We start from the raw sequence: 17,501 nt of genomic DNA, 5'->3' as shown, positions 1-17,501 counted from the left end.
TAAAAATACTACTGTACTAAGTGAAGAAGAAGTTAATGCAAGAGTCAGTATATTAGGTGAAGCATATGTAACAACTTCTTTAATTGACATCAACCAATTATTAGATATGGTAGATCGTGAAATTATTCCTACTGTTATGGACGTATTAGCTAATGAAAAAAAACAAGCTCAGATTATTGCCTCATCATTTATTAATAAGAGAATTGAAAATATGTTGGAATGGTTTAATAAAATGCTCTTCTTTGTTGATCTCTTAAAAGAAAAAAGAGATAAAATCATAAATTCATCATGTGTCGTTGAGGCAAATGAAGCAATGAATACTATCAATGATGTAAGATTTTATATCGATAAACTTGAAGGCTTAATTCCACAGAAACAATGGCCTTATCCATCTTATGAAACTTTATGGAATGCTCATTGTTAACTTATTTTCAACAATAATCAATTATCGTTTAAGTCTTAGTAGTTAATAATTATTTCTATTATCTTTGTTTCTTTGAGTTTCTTATTTCAAAGAGTTTTTCCCTTTCCTTAACTCTTTCAATAATTTCATTAGCAGTTAAAGTAAGACCACTGTCTATTTCTTGATAAATTTTCTTTTCAATAGCATCTTTATAATATTCTTTTCCAACACCATTTTCACATTTACCATGAACAACAACATCAATATGCATTTTCTCGATCATTTCACTTGTTACTCCACGGGGAGCGCCAATGACAAGATTATCAATATATCTACAAGCCAATAAACTCATGACACGTTCACCAATATTAAGAATTGGGTAATTCATGCCTTTGTATTCATTAATTGTATGATCTTCATAAATTCCAACTATAAGGTATGTGCCAAGTTCATGTGCTTTCCTAAATAACTCATAATGTCCTGCATGAAGTAAATCAAAACTACCATCAATATAAATGACTTTGTCTTGAGGAGTTCTTTCTTTTTTAATATTACTAAACAATCTAATTTTATCAATTGATAAATTAGCATGTTTAAAACCTTCCCAGTGTTCTTTTGATTGTGGATTCATCATCCTATAAATAATATCTGTGGTTGATACTCCATCAGTTCTAGGAACTATTTTCATCATTCCAGCATCAATGATTGCTTGATAACTATTGTTTCCTGTTGTTGCATTTAATGAAATATCATCTCCATGAACTACATAATCAATATGAAGGTCCTTCATCATAAATAACTCAGTATCCCAATATGGAATTCCATCAACTACTTCATCTACCCATTGGCATGACCTTACTGCAATATTACGTTCTTCTTCTTTCATTACAGTTGGTCCTTTGTGTTGTTCAATAATTTCATTGTTCACAATTCCTAGAACTAACACACACTTATAATCGAATGCAGCACATGCTTGTCTAATAACATTTGCATGACCCCAATGGAACATGTCATAACACCCATCAACATAAATCCGAGGAAGGTTTTTATCCTTATTATGGAAGATCAAATGGTGTTTGTAATCCTTTGTTGTCATGCCAAAAATTTATAATTCGAGTTTCCTTTTTAGTTTTTTTCAGTTCTTTTCATAAACTCCATTTTTATTATTCTTTTTTTAGATTGAACGATATATTTTATTATGACAATCTTTTTTTATAAATAAATCTTTTTTCATTTTATTATTCAATTACAAATTTACCAAATCCTTTTTATAATTTTCTTTTATAATTAGTTAAGAATTATTAAATGGTATTTATTACTAATGTACTATTATTTCTTAATATTGAAAACACTCTAAGTATTTAAAAATTCTATGGGTTTTATGAACTACCACAATTAACAAACACTATTTTGTTATATGACTAATAAAATAATTAACTTTTTTTTGAAACTGTTATCTTAACTAAAAATTAATAAGAAAGAATTTTTATTACCTCAAGACTTATTTGAAATTTGGTTTAAAAATTAATTTTTGATACATTCTGCTTGTTATTAGAATAGATGAAGAATACTTTAATCTAAAATTAATTTAGAATTTATTAAAAATTACTAAATTAATATAGATAACATTATTCAAAAAATATTAAAATCATTACTTCCTGTTTAATGAAAGAGATAATGTTGTGGTTTAAGAATAACAGAATTAATAGAAGTTTTTGTACTGAAATTTATTATTACTATTAACTTTATATGCTAAAAAAACGTTATCATAACAAAAAATATCCACAGAGGATTTAACCAACAACAAAACAATCAACTCTAAAAATATTAATACAGTCTCTAAGAAATCTTTAAGAATCAAAGATTTAAAAATAGTTTTAAAAACAAAAAAGGATATTAAAAAGAGCAAAACCAATTATAATAACAATGGCAAGAAGAAAGAAACAAAAAGTAAACTGAATAAGTCTCATCTTTAATGATTTAAATACTAGTTTTTGTTTTGATAAAACATCAATTAAGATGATCTTAGAATAAATAAAAAGATCCAAGAAGAAAAGGAAAAAGGGAATAATAAAAAGAACTATAAACCAATAAAAAAACTAGAAAAAACTAAAAAAGATAATAAAACAAGAAAAATATGATAGAACTAAAACGAAGCCAGTATGTCATTCCATCACCTTATAGAAGAACAACATGGCAAGGACTACCTCTTGCCCAACTACCTAAAAGAATTGAAACAAAACCATTATCTAGTGGAATAACACCATCACCATTATCTTTATTAAAAAAAGAAGATGTTGATGAAGTGAATGAAAAAAAAGAACCAAGACCATCAAATGTTAATGTTACTATTACACAAGAAACAGTATTTGTAGCTGTAAAAGATAGAACAGGAAAATATTATGGATATGCTATGAATGTTAATGATATTGGAACTTCTATAATTGAGACATGTAAAAGTAATGTTTATATTAAAGGAGATTATGCATTAGTATTACCTAATTTAAGTTATAGGGTGTTTGATGAAGACTCTCGTAAACCACTTAAAGACTTAAAATTTGTACAAGGATGTCAATATCATGGTATAGTTCCATACTTTTTCCTTGTAGAAAGAAAGGCAGTTATTCAATACGCATCAGTAGAATCAGTTGGAGAATATTTATTACAATCAACATTAAAATATGAAATTATTGGTAATAACTTTGTTGGATTATGTAGAAATATTGGAGATGAATTTTATAAATTTAGAAGAGCTTTAGCAACTGTTTGTGGTAAAGAAGAAGAAAATAAAAAGGATTTAGATATATATTTATCAGAAGAAAATGAATATGTTTATTGTGGTAATGAACCTCCTATTCAAGATCTTACAAAAAAATTAATTATGAAAGGGTATTTATTTGAACAAAAAATGGATAAAACAATTTCTCATTTACCTACTGATACTGTTGAAAATGTTATTTCTGCTTTATTTACTAAATTCACTACTACTAATCAAGCTGCATTTGCTGCTACAGAAAAAGCTGAAGATTTTGTTTTAAAAGTAAGAGGATTACATGAATTTTTAATTCCAAAGAAAAAAGATGGTTCGTTATATCAATTATGTGAATTTGATTATATCAGAAGATGTGTTATGAAACATGAAAAGATTGATTTATATCTTGCACCAAGAAAAATGTTACATCAATTTATTGGACCATTAAATCCTATTGACGTTAACTTTACTGGGGTTTATAATTCATTATTATCTCATGACTTATGGGAAAAAGTAGAAACAGAAAAAGCTGGACAAAGTCAAAAAAGTATTGAACGTAATTATTTCATTACATTAAAGAAATTAAGTAATTGTGTTTATTATAAACCATTACCTCAAAAGAAAAATAAAGAAAATAAAGATGATATTCCTGTACAAGAATATCAAAATATTGTTAGTTTTAGAGCTTATGTTACTGCTGCATTATTCCTTGGACCAAGACAATTAGGAAAAATGGTTGTTACACCAGTATTTCAAGTTAATAATAGTATGGCTACATTAGATAATGTAATGGAATTTGATTTACCAATAAAAATTCTTCCAAAAGAAACTAAACTTGTTATTGGAGTATTTCAAACTGAAGAACAGATTGGAGTTAATATCGAACATCTTGAAAAGAAAGAAAAAAATAAAGAAAATCCTATTGGAACTATTAACTGTAAAGTCGTTGATCACAATGGGATGTTACTTATGGGAAATGTTCAATGTGGATTATGGGAATTATCAGCTCCAAATTTCATTTCTATGTGTTCAGAAAATATTGGAGAACGAGCTATTTATCTTACTTTTACATATCCAACATATGATGTACCTGTATTAATGGATGCATTTAATGATGATAATATTAAAAGTGATAATCAAGAAAAAGAGAAATTAACTGCTGAAGAAACAAAGAAATTTAAAGTTGCATTAGAATCAAATCCATTACAAAAATTAACAGAAGACGAAATGAAATTAATTTGGAAATTAAGATATACAGTCAAGAAAACTAAACCAAAAAATCTTTCAAGAGTTGTTGCTGCAGTTGATTTAACTGATGTACATGCAGTTGCAGAATTACATAGATTAATATCTGATTGGCCATTATTAGAACCACAAACAGCTATTGAAATGTTAGACTTTAAATTCCCAGACCAAAGAGTAAGAGATTTTGCTTTAAAATGTCTGGATGCGATGGATGATGCAGAATTAATTATGTTCCTTCCACAATTAATTCAAGCACTTAAATTTGAATTACATCATAATAGTGAATTGGCAATGTTCTTATTAAGAAGAGCATTAAGAAATAAAAATAGAATTGGACATCAATTCTTTTGGTTCTTAAAAGCAGAATTACATGATAATAGAGTTACTGAAAGATATGGATTATTATTAGAAGCATTTGTAGGTGCATGTGGTAAATATCAAATAGAATTATATAATGAAGTTAAATTCCAATTAGATCTTATCGATATTGCTAATCACGTTAAAACACTTGCAACTAAAGATGAACAAAAACAATATATGTTTGAGTCATTAGCTAAATTAAAATATCCTGACAATCAAGCATTACCAATTGATTCTAGAATGAGATTTACAAGACCAGTACCAAATAGTGGAAATGTATTTAGTAGTAAGAAAAAGCCATTACTATTAATACTTCAAAATTATGATCCAGCAGGTGATGACATTAGAGTAATTGAAAAAGTTGGAGATGATTTAAGACAAGATATTTTAACATTACAAATATTACGTATTATGTATACTATGCTTAAAAATGCTGAATTAGATATTAGAATGTTACCATATCAATGTATTGCCACTGGTAATGAAACTGGTATGTTAGAACTTGTTAAAGATTCAGAAACATATGGTAAAATTATTGCAGATGATGGAAGAAGATTAGCAGTTACTAAGAATGATGTGTTAACATTGTGGATGCAAAAACAATGTGCTAGACCAGAAAGTAAAGTTACTTTTGAACAAGCAGTAGAAAATTTTGTTCATTCATGTGCAGGATATTGTGTTGCTACATATTTACTTGGTATTGGAGATAGACATAGTGATAATGTTATGGTAACAAGAAGTGGTGTATTCTTCCATATTGATTTTGGACATTTCCTTGGTAATTTCAAGTCAAAATTCGGAGTAAAGAGAGAAAGAACACCATTTAAATTTACACAACATTATGCTGATTTAATGGGATATAAAGATGGTGTTGAAAGTAAAGATTTTAAAGAGTTTAAAGAATTATGTTCATCTGCATTACTGTCATTAAGAAAACAAGGATCATTATTTATTTATTTGTTTAGATTAATGCTTGCTACTGGTATTCCAGAATTAAAAAATGAAGATGATATTGAATATATGAAAAATGCATTCATGTTTGATGAAGATGATCAACAAGTTAAGAAAAACTTTGACAATATGATTTATCAATGTCTTGATGCATGGTCTCAAACATTAAATGATTTGATCCATGATATTGTCCATTACAAATAAATAAATTTGGTCAAAGAATAAAACAAAAATAAAAAAAGAGAAAAAAAATACTTTTTAAATTAATTTAAAAAGTTTTTCATTTATTTTGAATAAAATTTTGAGGAATTGAATCTTCTGAATAAAATTCTTTTAAATGAGGAGGATTTAAAAAAACTATTTGAGTATTTATATGATGTAAATAAAGATGAGTAATAGATGAAGGTAAAATAAATTGTGTTGAACCATCTTTTTGATGAAGAACAAGATAGTAAAGATTATATAATTGAGATAAATTAAGTTTTTTATATAATTTTCCTGATATATACAATATTAAATGTTGTAATGAAATTATTTGTATAGAATTTCCAAGTTGTAATGAATCTAATTTTAAATAAAGTATATAAGTTGGAAAAATAGTTGAAAATGAAGAATTATTAATGCTAATTTGTGGAAGATAATAATTATATAAAGTTTTAAAATAAGGATTTTGTAAATCATTACAACTAACTGTAATTATTTTTGTAGATAACCATAATAATACTATTTTCATTGCAATATATTTAAAAGTATATGTATATAATATTTCTTTACTATTTAATATAATACAACAACCAAAAAATAAATCTTTCATTTTTACTAATTCTTTTAAATCAGTTATTTTATTAATAAAAATAAATCTTTTTGTATTTTTATTAACACCAATTACACTCTGTTTATAATAATTATAATGTTGATTATTATTAACATTTAAATCATATAAAAACCATTTTTCTAAATTTTTCATTTCTTCTAAACTTCCTAATTGACTTCCAGCTACTTGTTTAATTATTTTTAAATTTTTCATTCTATAAATCACTCGTTTTGCATCAATTGGTTGTTTAATTTCAATCCCAATGATAGTGTCTAAAGACCGAATAGTTTGTAGATAATCTACCTCTTCTTTTGTTGAAATTACTAGTTGAAACAATACAGTTTTATCTAATTGTCTAAGTTGTGTATGAATCTTTTGAACTGAACCTTTTTTCATTTTTTCTTCTTTTTTCTTTAATTGTACTTCAGCAAATCCCCATCTTTTAGAAATTAATTTTATTTTCTCTCTTGTTTGCAATGGAATATACTTCAAAATTATTCCACAAAATAAGCCTTCTAATGAACCCATAAAACTTAAAAAACAAGAACAAATAAAAGAGTTTCCATTAATAAGAGAAAATAAGGGTTTTTAAATAAAAAAAAAGAAAGTTCAATTTTTGAATCTTCTTAAAACAAATGAAGAAAAGTGAATAATATCATTCAGAAGGAACTAATATTCTTTATTTCTTTGAATCTTCAATGATACAAGGTATGAATTATAAACGGTTTCAGTTCATGCTTGGAGGTGCATTTGCTGGTGTAGTTTCTAGAACTGCTGTTGCTCCTCTAGATCGTATGCATACTTTATTGGTTGCTCGATCTGATGAGAGTGGTTCAAAGATGTTAAGAGATTTATTAGCAAATGAAGGAATAATTGGATTATGGAGAGGTAATTTTGTTAATTGTATGAAAGTTGCACCAACCACTGCTGTAAAATTCTTTGTTACTGAGTCATTAAAAAGAATTGCTAAAGACTATTATGCCCGTCGTTCTTTAAAACTACCATTTTCTGTTAATTTTGCTATTGGTGCACTTGGTGCTATTGCTTCAACAATGGTATCACACCCAATTGATGTAATAAGAACTCGAATGACAATAGAAACAACTAAAATTCGTAAATATGATACATTCTTTGGTACTGCCAGTACTATTATAAAAGAAGAAGGTATTTCTGGTTTATATAAAGGACTTGGATTCTCTATCTTAAGTGTCACTCCATTCCAAGCAGTAAATCATGCATGTTTTGATTTTGTTGCACCATTAGTTCCTGAGTGTCAATTAAAGAAACTTTACCAAGGATGTCTATCTTCTTCACTTGCATTTTCTTTATGTTACCCATTAGATGTCGTTAAAAGAAAGTTACTTGCTAAAAAAGCTAATTCAGCTATTGAAGCTATTAACACTATAGCTAAAACTCAAGGAATTAAAGGATTTTATTCTGGATTTGGAGTAGGATTTGTCAAAGTTGTTCCATTAGTTAGCGTTCAATTCTTTGCTTTTGATCAATACAAGAAGTTCTTTAAATTATAATTTAAAGTTCATTCTGTCTTTATTTTATTCTTTTTTATTAAAAATAAATTTTCCTAAATTTATTTTTTGTAATTTTAAATAAATAAATAAATTTTATATTCTTTAATTCATATTTACTTTGAGTGTTGATGTATTTAATTAACATCTGAATATCATTTATACAGTTATTTATTTATTGGTTTTATTTTCTTTTTTTTTATCTTTTATTCTTACTTTCATAAATGATATTTAATTTTGTAATTTCAATTCATTATTAAATATATTTATAGTTATAATGTAAATAAAATTAAAAAAAAAAAGAAAATAGAATCAAAAAAAATTTATTGAACAAAGAGAATAAAATAAATAACAGTGTTTCAAGAAATTTTTCATTGAAGCAAAAGTAGTATTATTTCTTTCGATAATTAAAAAAAATTAATTAATTATTTTATTTAAAAATATTTTTTATAAAATAAAAAGAGTAGATTTTAAATAAAAAAATTACACCTTACTTAACACAAAATAATCAATTCTACATTTTTTTTGTTTTTCTCATTCAAATTTGTATCCACAAGAAGTACAAAAACGTGTCCCTTCTTCAACTTCAGCTTCACAATCAGGACATTTTTTAGTTTTTCCAGGTTGTCCAACAACTGATTTTTTTGAATCAGAATACTTTCCATATAGGGTTAGACTCTCTTCTTCTCTTTTTTGTTTATAATATTTATTAAAACAAATGTTGTGCCAATCTTTTCCATCGGCTTGTTTTCTTTCTGCAAAATACACTGTTTTACCTTTAATTAATTAATATTTTTATTTTATAATTAATCAATATTAAAAACAATATAAAAACTAGATTAACAAACCACACAACGCACACTTCCAAGACATAATTTTTTAGATATTTAAAGTTTCAAGTTGGTGATGTTGTATAAATAGATATCATTTATATATTTATAGAATTAATTATAATATTCTTTTAATTCTTCTTTAGATAAATTTAAAAATACAATTAGTATTGACGTGGAACCACTATTTCGTTTCTAAGGTTTGGAGATAACTATAAACAAATAGAATGACTCTTTCATTTAGTATTTTTTAAGGCAATCTGTTTATAAATTATCAGGGATTTTTCATATAATTCTTTTTGCAATAATAATCCTTTTAAATCAGTTTTTTATGACCAATTATTATCGCTTTTTAGTGAATTAAACAAAAAGAGTCTCATCAATAAGAGACAACTTTCAATCTCTCACACAAAACGAAAAGGTGCAAACATATAAGAACATAAAATAAAAAACAACAACTCATGAGCACATCTCATTGGCTTTCTTTTCTAAGTAAACGTGAAGACATATTGAAAGATGAAGAAGTGATAAACCCTTTCGTTTATGACGAAAAATTAGGAAAATGGGTTAAAAGTACCAAAGCCCAATATTCGAACTCTTGTCCACCTGAATTTGACGCTCAGATGCCACCATCAGTTCCATTAAATTTTCGTTACAACAAAATAGTTCCTAGTGTCAGAAGAGATCGTTATATAGATCCTTTTACGGATCAAATTCACCACTGTACTCCTCCTCTTGTCTTTCCTAATTAAATTAATAATAATTTAGTTATTTTCAAGAATCACAAAAATACTTAATATAGCTTTTACGGTATGAGAATCAAAGGAATAAAACAGTGAGAAAATTGGAAAAAAAGAACAAAAACTAAATTGGGTAATCATAATTACTAAATTCAATCTAAATGGAGGACCTTCCTGATATTGAATACAAACATTTTCCAATACTTAGCCTATCTGACATTGATCTATACACCAGTTCTGAAGATACTCAAGATAAAGAACAAACAGATAGTACCGAAGAATTAAGTGATGATGAAATTGATTTAGAAGAAATGAACAGAACTTTTAGTCGAGTGTCACTTCAAGGCACAACAACATTTAGCAATGAAATAAACAAACAACCTTCCCTATTAAAGATTAAAAAAATGTCATCAGCCCTCCAAATGGGTAATGAAATCATTGAACAACAAAGAAGACAAACTGAAAACAAACTTAGTTTAACAACAGAAAAAAGTTATGAAAGAATTGAAGATAATAAACTACAAATAAATAATGAAGAAGATGTAAAAGAAGAAAAAGAAAGTGATGAATGTTTAAATAATGTTTGTTATTCAGTTGGCACTATTGGAAGTGCTGCTGCCATTGAGTCAAATGAAGATATAGATAATATCATTGATATTATTGACACAGCAAATAGTCCTAAATTTTCACTAAGTGATTTTATAAAAACTCAACTTTCTACAGAAGATATAGTCTCTGAACTAAATCAATGGCATGGAGAAGATGACAAGTTTTATTTAATAATATCAGAATTAAACAGTATATATTTTAGTTCATTTCTTGTTCGTTATTTAGGTGCCTTGAGACCATTATTAGATTTTACTCCACGTAATACTCTCAGTCATTCTATTAAAAACTCTTTACAAAGAATTTCTGCTAAAATAACATCTTCTCCACGTTCTAATTCCCCTTCACCTTCAGAACTTACAGAAGAATACTGTATTAAACTATTACAAAATATCAAAGATATCCAACAACAAGAGATTCTTGAAAATTTAATTTCACTTAATAAAGGAAGAGAATTACTTAGTTTTGCCTCTAATTATCAAATGAAAGAAATTCCATCATCTCCATCTGATTGTGCATTGATGTTATTATTTGTTATTAACGAATATAATATGGGTTTTTTTACTCCAACACTACCAAGTAAACCTGATTATAATAAACTTCAAATGAATGAATTACGTGCAATGATTCTTTCATTGTCAAAGAAACAAAAAACTATCATTGAAGGAATATTAGAATTATCAGATGTTCCATACATTCAAATCCTCGCTCTTTTTGGTTTGTTTAATTCTGGACAAAGTGCAATGGAACGAACAAATGCTCTTCCTCAAGCATGTTGTATGTATGAAGTATTAATGAATAGAAGAATTTATTTGATGGAGGGTGTTATTAATGGTATTTCTATTGCAAATAAACAAATAAATTTATGTACATTACAAGCACTAATTAATAAAATGTCTATTCTTGATGATAAAATGCTGACTATTATTTGTCAAACTCATTCATTATTTTGTGATTCAGAAGAATTTATTGAAAAACTTCGAACACGTCGTTTTTATCATTCTATTGAAATATACAGAAATGTTTTTAAAGATATCGATAAAGAAATAAACATTCCTTTGCCAATTACAGTTGAATCATTATACAACATACTTCTTCCTTATCTTGATAGTCCAAAAGTATTAGCCCAAGCAATTACAATAGTATTTAGTAATGCTCTTTGTTTAATTAATCCAGTTGATTTTATTGTAGAAGAAAGTAAAGGAACAATGTTCTATATTCAAACAGTTGATTTATTCCAACAAACATTATGTCACATTTTACAAACTAAACCTTCTTCTGTTAAACACATTATCGCCTTAGGAAAAGAACTAAAAGACCTTAATAATTTTGAAGGGGCTGGTGCTGTTGGTCTAGCAATCTCTTGTAGGTGTAGTGATGCAGAACTTAAGAAATTAAAATCAAAATATAAACAAATTATTACATCATTAGCCACTATGTTTAGGGCTCGAACAAATGTTTATACTAAAATACTTAATGCAGCTTCCTTTCCTAAAATTCCTGTTTATGCTTTCTCTAAAAATGTTGTAGAAATGTCAAAAGCAAAACCAACTTTTTGTGAATTTTATCCAGATTACATTGATTTTGGTGGTAAATGTTTACCAATAGGAAATATCTGTTATTTATATAAGTGTTGCCAAATGAACCCTTATCAAATTAAACTTAATGATGACGTTTTACAAAATATAATTGATAAGTGGATTGGTTTTCATTAAATTATTAATGAAAACTATCCATTTTTCTTCATCAACAATATTTTTATCTTATTATAATTCACTTTTTTTGTTGATTTTCATGAAGTTAATAATAATTATTAACTCTTATCACAAATTTTATAATTAAAAAAATTATTTTTTATTGTTTTAACTTCTAAAAATCAAAGACTTAAAAATAATAGAAAAATCACTAAAAAGAACTTTAAAAATTACTATGTTATTCGTGTTATTTATCTGTTCACTTTGTTCTGCTTTAAATGTTAATGACTTAACAAAAAATTCAAATGAAGCCAAAGACAAAATCAGTGCTATGTCTCTCTTTGTTAAAGCCAAAGTCACACAATCTGTCAATGACATTAAACAAGCCATTAAAATGATAAAATTGCTTTTAAAATGACAGTCAAATCAATTAAGCATGATACAAGTTTGGCATTAAAAGAATTTATTGAAGCCAAAAAGGCTAACAAAAATGCAACTGACCTTGTTGATATTTCCACAAAAACAAGAACCGCAGAAAAAGAAGTTATTGAACAAATGACTAAATTACATAACACATTTGTCCAAACCCTTACTAATACTAGTGCTGGTGTTAAAAAAGCTGGTAGAGCAAATAAAATTGAGGCTAAAGTCTCTTTGGTTGGTGTAAAAACAATTGGTGAAAATCTTGCTAAGCAACTTAATGTTGCAAATGCTACTGATGCTCAACTTCAATTAGTCTTTACAACTGCTAGTTCTGGTTTAAAGAATTTAACTTCTCATATGGCCAATGCTACAAAGGGTCAATTAAAGGCTATTAAGACTGCTGTTGATTTTGCTCGTCTTGGAGAAGTTAAAATGTTAGAGTCATACAACAATCTATATGTATTGTATAAATCATCACTATCTCAAAGTCTTTTCGTTAACCAAACTCAACCAAAGACTCCATCTGAAAGGGCTGAAGCAAACAAAAAAGCTAAAGCTGCTTTAAAGAAAGACATCTCTGATCTTAAGAAAATAAGAAGGGTTGTCAGTAAAGATCTTGTTAATAACAAAGTTACTAAGAAAAGTACTAAGAACACCGAAAAAAAGAATGGCCTTAAAAAGGTTTCTTTAACACCAAAGGCTAAAAAATGTGTTTCTGCCTTAAAGAAATAAATTATTACTTTTAATTTTTTTCTTGTTATTTTATTTTCAAACTAATAAAAAATAATTATAAGAAAAAGTAAAATTATTTTTTAAACTAATTCTTCATCATAACCACGTAACTCATTATAACCATTTTTGTTTACTTTCCAATGGATTGACATAACACTTTTTCTATAGTTACGTTTAGAATCAGTTTCAGGAAGATTTTTAGAGTCATCTAATAATCTCTTTTTAATTAATAAAACACCTTTTTTATAAGAATCAGATTCAGATGTATAAATGATTTCATCGATTCCAATACCATCAACACAAGAAAAGATATAGTTTAAGAGACCAACAACAAAATTGAATAATCTTCTATAATCAAAACCAAGGGAGAATACAGTTAATACCATAATACAAAATATACAGATTGGGAAAGTATCATTGAAACTATTTCTTCCAAAGAAAGGAACTTTTTCCATTCCTTTATTAACTATTTGGAATGCAGTTTGTGTTTGAATAATTGGATATTGAGTAGAAGAGAAATTAATCATATGGATAAAATTCATTGCAAGAGCAGGACCAACTCTTGATAAATAATTTCCTGCAAATATAATAGAATATGAATCACTTAATTGATGTTTAGTAATTCTAAAGAAAGATATCATTTCTATATTAATAAATGAAGAGAAAGCAAAAAATATCATTAATGATAAGATGAGTAATGTTTCTATACCAACCCAACCACTTAAATCATTATTAAGTAAATTTGAAGTAATATTAATAGTAGGATTAATAGTTTTTAATTTTCCTATCATTGTTAATTCAGGTTGAATAACAAAAATCCAAAATATAAGAATAAGTAAAGTTTTAAAAATATTAGTAATCCATCTCCCATATTTATAATAATAATATTTAATTTTTGGAATTTGTTGAATTAATTCAGGAATATCAGTTTCATTTTCAATTAAAAATAATTGTTTAGTTTTTGTAATTGTCTTTTCATATAATTTTTCATCACGAATAATTTTTCTTAATGAATCTTGTAATTTTTCATTTGATATTGCTAATTCAGTATAATTATTTTTTACTTTATTTGATGAACTTGTTTCATATTTATCATTATAATATTTTTTAATATCATTTATACATTTATTAACATATGGTCTTAATGGATCTTCTTCATTAATTATTTCATCATATCCTTTAATTACTTTAATTTGTTCATCTAATACTTTTTTTGATTCTGTCATTCTAATATTATATAATCCAACATCACAAATATTTTTTCTTAATTCTAATTTATTTGTAAATGTACGTATTGTATCATAAATAAACATAATATATCCATTCCCCATTAATCCAATAGCTAATATTAATCCCCATGCATTTGATAATGTTAATGCAAATCCAAAATATTCTTGTCCACTTGTAATTAATTCATCTCCTTTAAAGACCCAAAATAATATAAAAAATAATATAAGTAATATAATTAATGTTCCATAAAATATAACATTTCTTTTAATACTTCTTATTAATTTTTTAATAAATGTAAAATCTCCAACAATACTATATGTTTGAATTATTGGAAATATTAAATAACATAATCCAAATTGTAAAATATAAATAATCCACCATATAATAATTAATACTTTTTGATTAATATATAAAAAATCTTTTTCTGATTTAAATGTTGATACTATATCTAATGGCATTAATAATGGACTTAAAAATGCTAAATACCATCCTATAAATGAACTTAGTACAACATACCATCTTGTTTTTAATGGATTAATATATTTAAAAAGAATTCCAAATGCCATAATTCCTGCTAATATAACAATTAATATAATAGATACCCACATTAAACTTATTGTTTTGATTTATTATTTATCTCTCTTTAAGTTCTCTCATCTTTTTTTTATTTGTCTTTTGTTATCTTTTATTAAAATTTGTTATATTTTATATTGTTTTTTTTTTTTTTTTGATAGAATTATTGTTCTATTAGAATTTTCTTTTTTATTTTCTTTCTTCTTTTCCAATTTTTTAAATTATTCTTCTCTTATATTTGTTATTTCATTCATTCTCTTAAAGTATTTGATCTTCTAATTCATTCACTATGGAACAACGAAAAACACACAGAAAGACTCCAAAAGGATTATACATATCTCGTAAGAAACTTGTTAATACTTCACCAAAAGATTCAAAATGGAACAAACTTGAAGAACTTCGGAAAGAATACCAAAAAGCAAAGACTGATATCAACAAACGACAAGCATCGATTGTAGTAATTAGTGGAAAAGACTTAGAAAAACAACGAAAAGAAAAGAAAGAAAAAAAAATTAAAACACAAAAAAATAAAGAAAAAGAAGGTAGAAAGAAACGAAATATCAATAATACAAATGCAAAATGTATTTCACAAGAATTATATGACAAGATTGAAGAAGAAGAAGAAAAAAAGAAGTATATTGTTAGTTCATTAGCAATGTATAATTTAGGAGAATATTTTAGTAATAAACAAGAAACACTTATTCCAAAAATTAGAAGATCAAGACATAATAAAGGAAGAAAAGATAAAGAAATTAATAAAGATAATATAGAAGAAATAATGAATAAATATAAAGAAATTAAAGGATTTACACCATATGTTAAAAAGAGTATTAGTGAAATAATAGAGAAAGGAAAAAAATATGGAGTTAATGAAGAAATAATCATTAAAGTTATAATGAAGAATTGTGGAAGTTATTTTGTTAAAAATTTAGGAAGAAGATGTTCTAAATATATAAGAAAGATGAAAGAGAAAGAAGAAGAAATGTTTAAAGAGATTAATGAAACATATCAGAAGAAAGAGAAAGAAATAATAATACAAGAGAAATTAGGAAAATATTTTAAATTTAAAAAAAATTATAATAATTTAGAAATTGTTATTAAGAAATTAAAATCAGCAGTTGAATTTCTTAATAAACCAGAAAATGTAGTAAGAAAGTTTGGGAAAGTTAGAGAATATGAAGAAAGTAAGAATGAAATAGATGAAAGTATTAAAAGAAATATAGAAAATATTATTAAAGAAAAAGAAGAAGAAATAAAAGAAATGGAAAAAGCTATTAAAGAATATTGGAAAGAAAATGAAGAAGAAAATTTAGAAAATTATATTGAATTTAAGAATTATAATATTATTGGAATCAGAAAAAGAGAAAGAATAGAAAATAAAGAAGATATTGATATTAAGAAAAATATTTATAAAAAAATTAAAGAAGGAAAAGAAAAAATAAAAGATATTTGTAAAGAATATAATATGAAAAAAGAAATTGGAATAGAAGAAGATATTATTGAATATGGATTTGCTAAAGGAGAAGTTGTAACACTTACTTATAAATATCCAAAAGAAGTAAATGAAATAATTGATAAAGCATATTCATATTTTGAACAAAAACAAAAAATTAATAAATATGGAAATTTAGCAAGAAAAGAAAAAATAGAAGAGATGAAAAGAAAAGTAATTTGTATCACATTCTCTACAAATGAAAAAACAAAGGAATTTGAAAAATATTCAAAAGTTGTTGGAATTAAATTAACTAAAAAATGTTGTTTTTCATATCCAGGTAAAATTCAATCAATTGTAGGATTATATTTATGTAAAGAAATAGAAAATAAATTTAATAAGAATAAATATCATTCATGGAGAACATTATTTGATAGTTGTTATGTTTCATCTAATAATATTACATATTTATTATTTGATAAATATTGTAATCGATTAAGAAGGATTATCAATGAAAGGTATTCTAATATTGATGATATTACAAAAGGTACTGCATATATTTCTAGTAATACAGTTATTAATGAAGTAATTAAAAAATATCCAATGAGTAAACTTGAAGAAGCATGGGATAAAAATCAATTAGAAAATTTAGTTGATGAAGTGAGAAAACCATTAGTTGATAGAAGAATAGAAGAAATGAAAGTTGAAATCAATTCACATGTTGATATAAACACATTACTTGGAGAGGAAAATGAAACAGAGAATGAAGAAGATAGTTATAGTTCAGATTATTCAATGTAATTGAATAAAATGAGAATTTTTGTTTATTTTATTATTACAACAACATGAAAAATAGAGAATTTAAATTAACAAGAAAAGAATATCAATTTATCAAAACTTTTCATAAGATTATGATAAGATTAATATTAAATTTTTAACAAATAATATAAATTGATACAATTAAAAGAGAGAATGTTAAGAAATATATAAGATAACATGATTCTATAAAACAAAAATAATAAAGTAGAAAAACCAAAGAAAATGGTTTATTCATTTAAATAATATTAAATACAAAGAGAATATGAAAGATTATAAATTGAAAATAAACATACATTAAAATAATAATTACAAGAATAAGAGAAAATATAATATAAGTATGTTTTAATTTGATGATAATTTAATTAATTGTA

The 17,501-nt window shown here is 25.2% G+C and overlaps 10 protein-coding genes across 10 annotated transcripts, besides 33 other annotated features; 6 read left to right on the top strand and 4 right to left on the bottom strand.

Annotated features, from left to right (window-relative positions):
- Positions 1 to 106: 106 nt before the first annotated feature.
- Positions 107 to 424, top strand: EDI_013080 (uncharacterized protein; the record flags this gene model as incomplete). The annotated part of the gene is made up of 1 exon (XM_001735433.1): positions 107 to 424. One exon carries the CDS (start codon positions 107 to 109, stop codon positions 422 to 424), a length of 318 nt encoding a protein of 105 aa, XP_001735485.1.
- Positions 425 to 482: 58 nt separating this feature from the next.
- Positions 483 to 1,499, bottom strand: EDI_013070 (ethanolamine-phosphate cytidylyltransferase, putative; the record flags this gene model as incomplete). The annotated part of the gene is made up of 1 exon (XM_001735432.1): positions 483 to 1,499. The coding sequence occupies one exon, from the start codon at positions 1,497 to 1,499 to the stop codon at positions 483 to 485; it is 1,017 nt and encodes a 338-aa protein (XP_001735484.1).
- A 111-nt stretch (positions 1,500 to 1,610) lies between these two features.
- Positions 1,611 to 1,710: a sequence feature (AT_rich).
- A 271-nt stretch (positions 1,711 to 1,981) lies between these two features.
- Positions 1,982 to 2,052: a sequence feature (AT_rich).
- Positions 2,053 to 2,430: 378 nt separating this feature from the next.
- Positions 2,431 to 2,539: a microsatellite.
- Position 2,540: 1 nt separating this feature from the next.
- On the top strand, positions 2,541 to 5,915 carry EDI_013060 (phosphatidylinositol 3-kinase, putative; the record flags this gene model as incomplete). Its single annotated transcript, XM_001735431.1, has 1 exon — positions 2,541 to 5,915. The coding sequence occupies one exon, from the start codon at positions 2,541 to 2,543 to the stop codon at positions 5,913 to 5,915; it is 3,375 nt and encodes a 1,124-aa protein (XP_001735483.1).
- A 12-nt stretch (positions 5,916 to 5,927) lies between these two features.
- Positions 5,928 to 5,963: a microsatellite.
- A 3-nt stretch (positions 5,964 to 5,966) lies between these two features.
- Positions 5,967 to 6,014: a sequence feature (AT_rich).
- EDI_013050 (uncharacterized protein) lies at positions 5,992 to 7,053 on the bottom strand (the record flags this gene model as incomplete). The annotated part of the gene is made up of 1 exon (XM_001735430.1): positions 5,992 to 7,053. One exon carries the CDS (start codon positions 7,051 to 7,053, stop codon positions 5,992 to 5,994), a length of 1,062 nt encoding a protein of 353 aa, XP_001735482.1.
- Positions 6,349 to 6,376: a sequence feature (AT_rich).
- Positions 6,448 to 6,590: a sequence feature (AT_rich).
- Positions 6,607 to 6,657: a sequence feature (AT_rich).
- Positions 6,715 to 6,735: a sequence feature (AT_rich).
- A 170-nt stretch (positions 7,054 to 7,223) lies between the features above and the next one.
- Positions 7,224 to 8,054, top strand: EDI_013040 (ADP,ATP carrier protein 2, mitochondrial precursor, putative; the record flags this gene model as incomplete). The annotated part of the gene is made up of 1 exon (XM_001735429.1): positions 7,224 to 8,054. One exon carries the CDS (start codon positions 7,224 to 7,226, stop codon positions 8,052 to 8,054), a length of 831 nt encoding a protein of 276 aa, XP_001735481.1.
- Positions 8,055 to 8,072: 18 nt separating this feature from the next.
- Positions 8,073 to 8,170: a sequence feature (AT_rich).
- Positions 8,171 to 8,218: 48 nt separating this feature from the next.
- Positions 8,219 to 8,330: a sequence feature (AT_rich).
- Positions 8,331 to 8,332: 2 nt separating this feature from the next.
- Positions 8,333 to 8,400: a microsatellite.
- A 54-nt stretch (positions 8,401 to 8,454) lies between these two features.
- Positions 8,455 to 8,537: a sequence feature (AT_rich).
- Positions 8,538 to 8,585: 48 nt separating this feature from the next.
- On the bottom strand, positions 8,586 to 8,924 carry EDI_013030 (uncharacterized protein; the record flags this gene model as incomplete). Its single annotated transcript, XM_001735428.1, has 2 exons — positions 8,586 to 8,827; positions 8,900 to 8,924. The coding sequence occupies 2 exons, from the start codon at positions 8,922 to 8,924 to the stop codon at positions 8,586 to 8,588; spliced, it is 267 nt and encodes an 88-aa protein (XP_001735480.1).
- Positions 8,829 to 8,885: a sequence feature (AT_rich).
- Positions 8,925 to 8,977: 53 nt separating the features above from the next.
- Positions 8,978 to 9,042: a sequence feature (AT_rich).
- A 584-nt stretch (positions 9,043 to 9,626) lies between these two features.
- Positions 9,627 to 9,656: a sequence feature (AT_rich).
- Positions 9,657 to 9,782: 126 nt separating this feature from the next.
- EDI_013020 (uncharacterized protein) lies at positions 9,783 to 11,942 on the top strand (the record flags this gene model as incomplete). The annotated part of the gene is made up of 1 exon (XM_001735427.1): positions 9,783 to 11,942. One exon carries the CDS (start codon positions 9,783 to 9,785, stop codon positions 11,940 to 11,942), a length of 2,160 nt encoding a protein of 719 aa, XP_001735479.1.
- A 112-nt stretch (positions 11,943 to 12,054) lies between these two features.
- Positions 12,055 to 12,086: a sequence feature (AT_rich).
- A 249-nt stretch (positions 12,087 to 12,335) lies between these two features.
- EDI_013010 (uncharacterized protein) lies at positions 12,336 to 13,076 on the top strand (the record flags this gene model as incomplete). The annotated part of the gene is made up of 1 exon (XM_001735426.1): positions 12,336 to 13,076. One exon carries the CDS (start codon positions 12,336 to 12,338, stop codon positions 13,074 to 13,076), a length of 741 nt encoding a protein of 246 aa, XP_001735478.1.
- Positions 13,071 to 13,161: a sequence feature (AT_rich).
- On the bottom strand, positions 13,157 to 14,914 carry EDI_013000 (uncharacterized protein; the record flags this gene model as incomplete). The annotated part of the gene is made up of 1 exon (XM_001735425.1): positions 13,157 to 14,914. One exon carries the CDS (start codon positions 14,912 to 14,914, stop codon positions 13,157 to 13,159), a length of 1,758 nt encoding a protein of 585 aa, XP_001735477.1.
- Positions 13,946 to 13,973: a sequence feature (AT_rich).
- Positions 14,162 to 14,208: a sequence feature (AT_rich).
- Positions 14,509 to 14,600: a sequence feature (AT_rich).
- Positions 14,686 to 14,724: a sequence feature (AT_rich).
- An 8-nt stretch (positions 14,915 to 14,922) lies between the features above and the next one.
- Positions 14,923 to 15,095: a microsatellite.
- A 73-nt stretch (positions 15,096 to 15,168) lies between these two features.
- On the top strand, positions 15,169 to 17,112 carry EDI_012990 (DNA double-strand break repair Rad50 ATPase, putative; the record flags this gene model as incomplete). Its single annotated transcript, XM_001735424.1, has 1 exon — positions 15,169 to 17,112. One exon carries the CDS (start codon positions 15,169 to 15,171, stop codon positions 17,110 to 17,112), a length of 1,944 nt encoding a protein of 647 aa, XP_001735476.1.
- Positions 15,359 to 15,420: a microsatellite.
- Positions 15,930 to 15,991: a sequence feature (AT_rich).
- Positions 16,058 to 16,186: a microsatellite.
- Positions 16,115 to 16,187: a microsatellite.
- Positions 16,193 to 16,227: a sequence feature (AT_rich).
- Positions 16,234 to 16,325: a microsatellite.
- Positions 16,674 to 16,722: a sequence feature (AT_rich).
- Positions 16,764 to 16,798: a sequence feature (AT_rich).
- Positions 17,113 to 17,230: 118 nt separating the features above from the next.
- Positions 17,231 to 17,264: a sequence feature (AT_rich).
- Positions 17,265 to 17,315: 51 nt separating this feature from the next.
- Positions 17,316 to 17,465: a microsatellite.
- Positions 17,466 to 17,501: the final 36 nt, after the last annotated feature.

This window comes from Entamoeba dispar, genomic scaffold, assembly GCF_000209125.1.
Source record: "Entamoeba dispar SAW760 scf_1105229459139 genomic scaffold, whole genome shotgun sequence".
Lineage (NCBI taxonomy): Eukaryota > Evosea > Mastigamoebida > Endamoebidae > Entamoeba > Entamoeba dispar.
The sequence above is the reverse complement of the archived record's forward strand: the minus strand, read 5'-3'. Positions and strand labels throughout refer to the sequence as shown.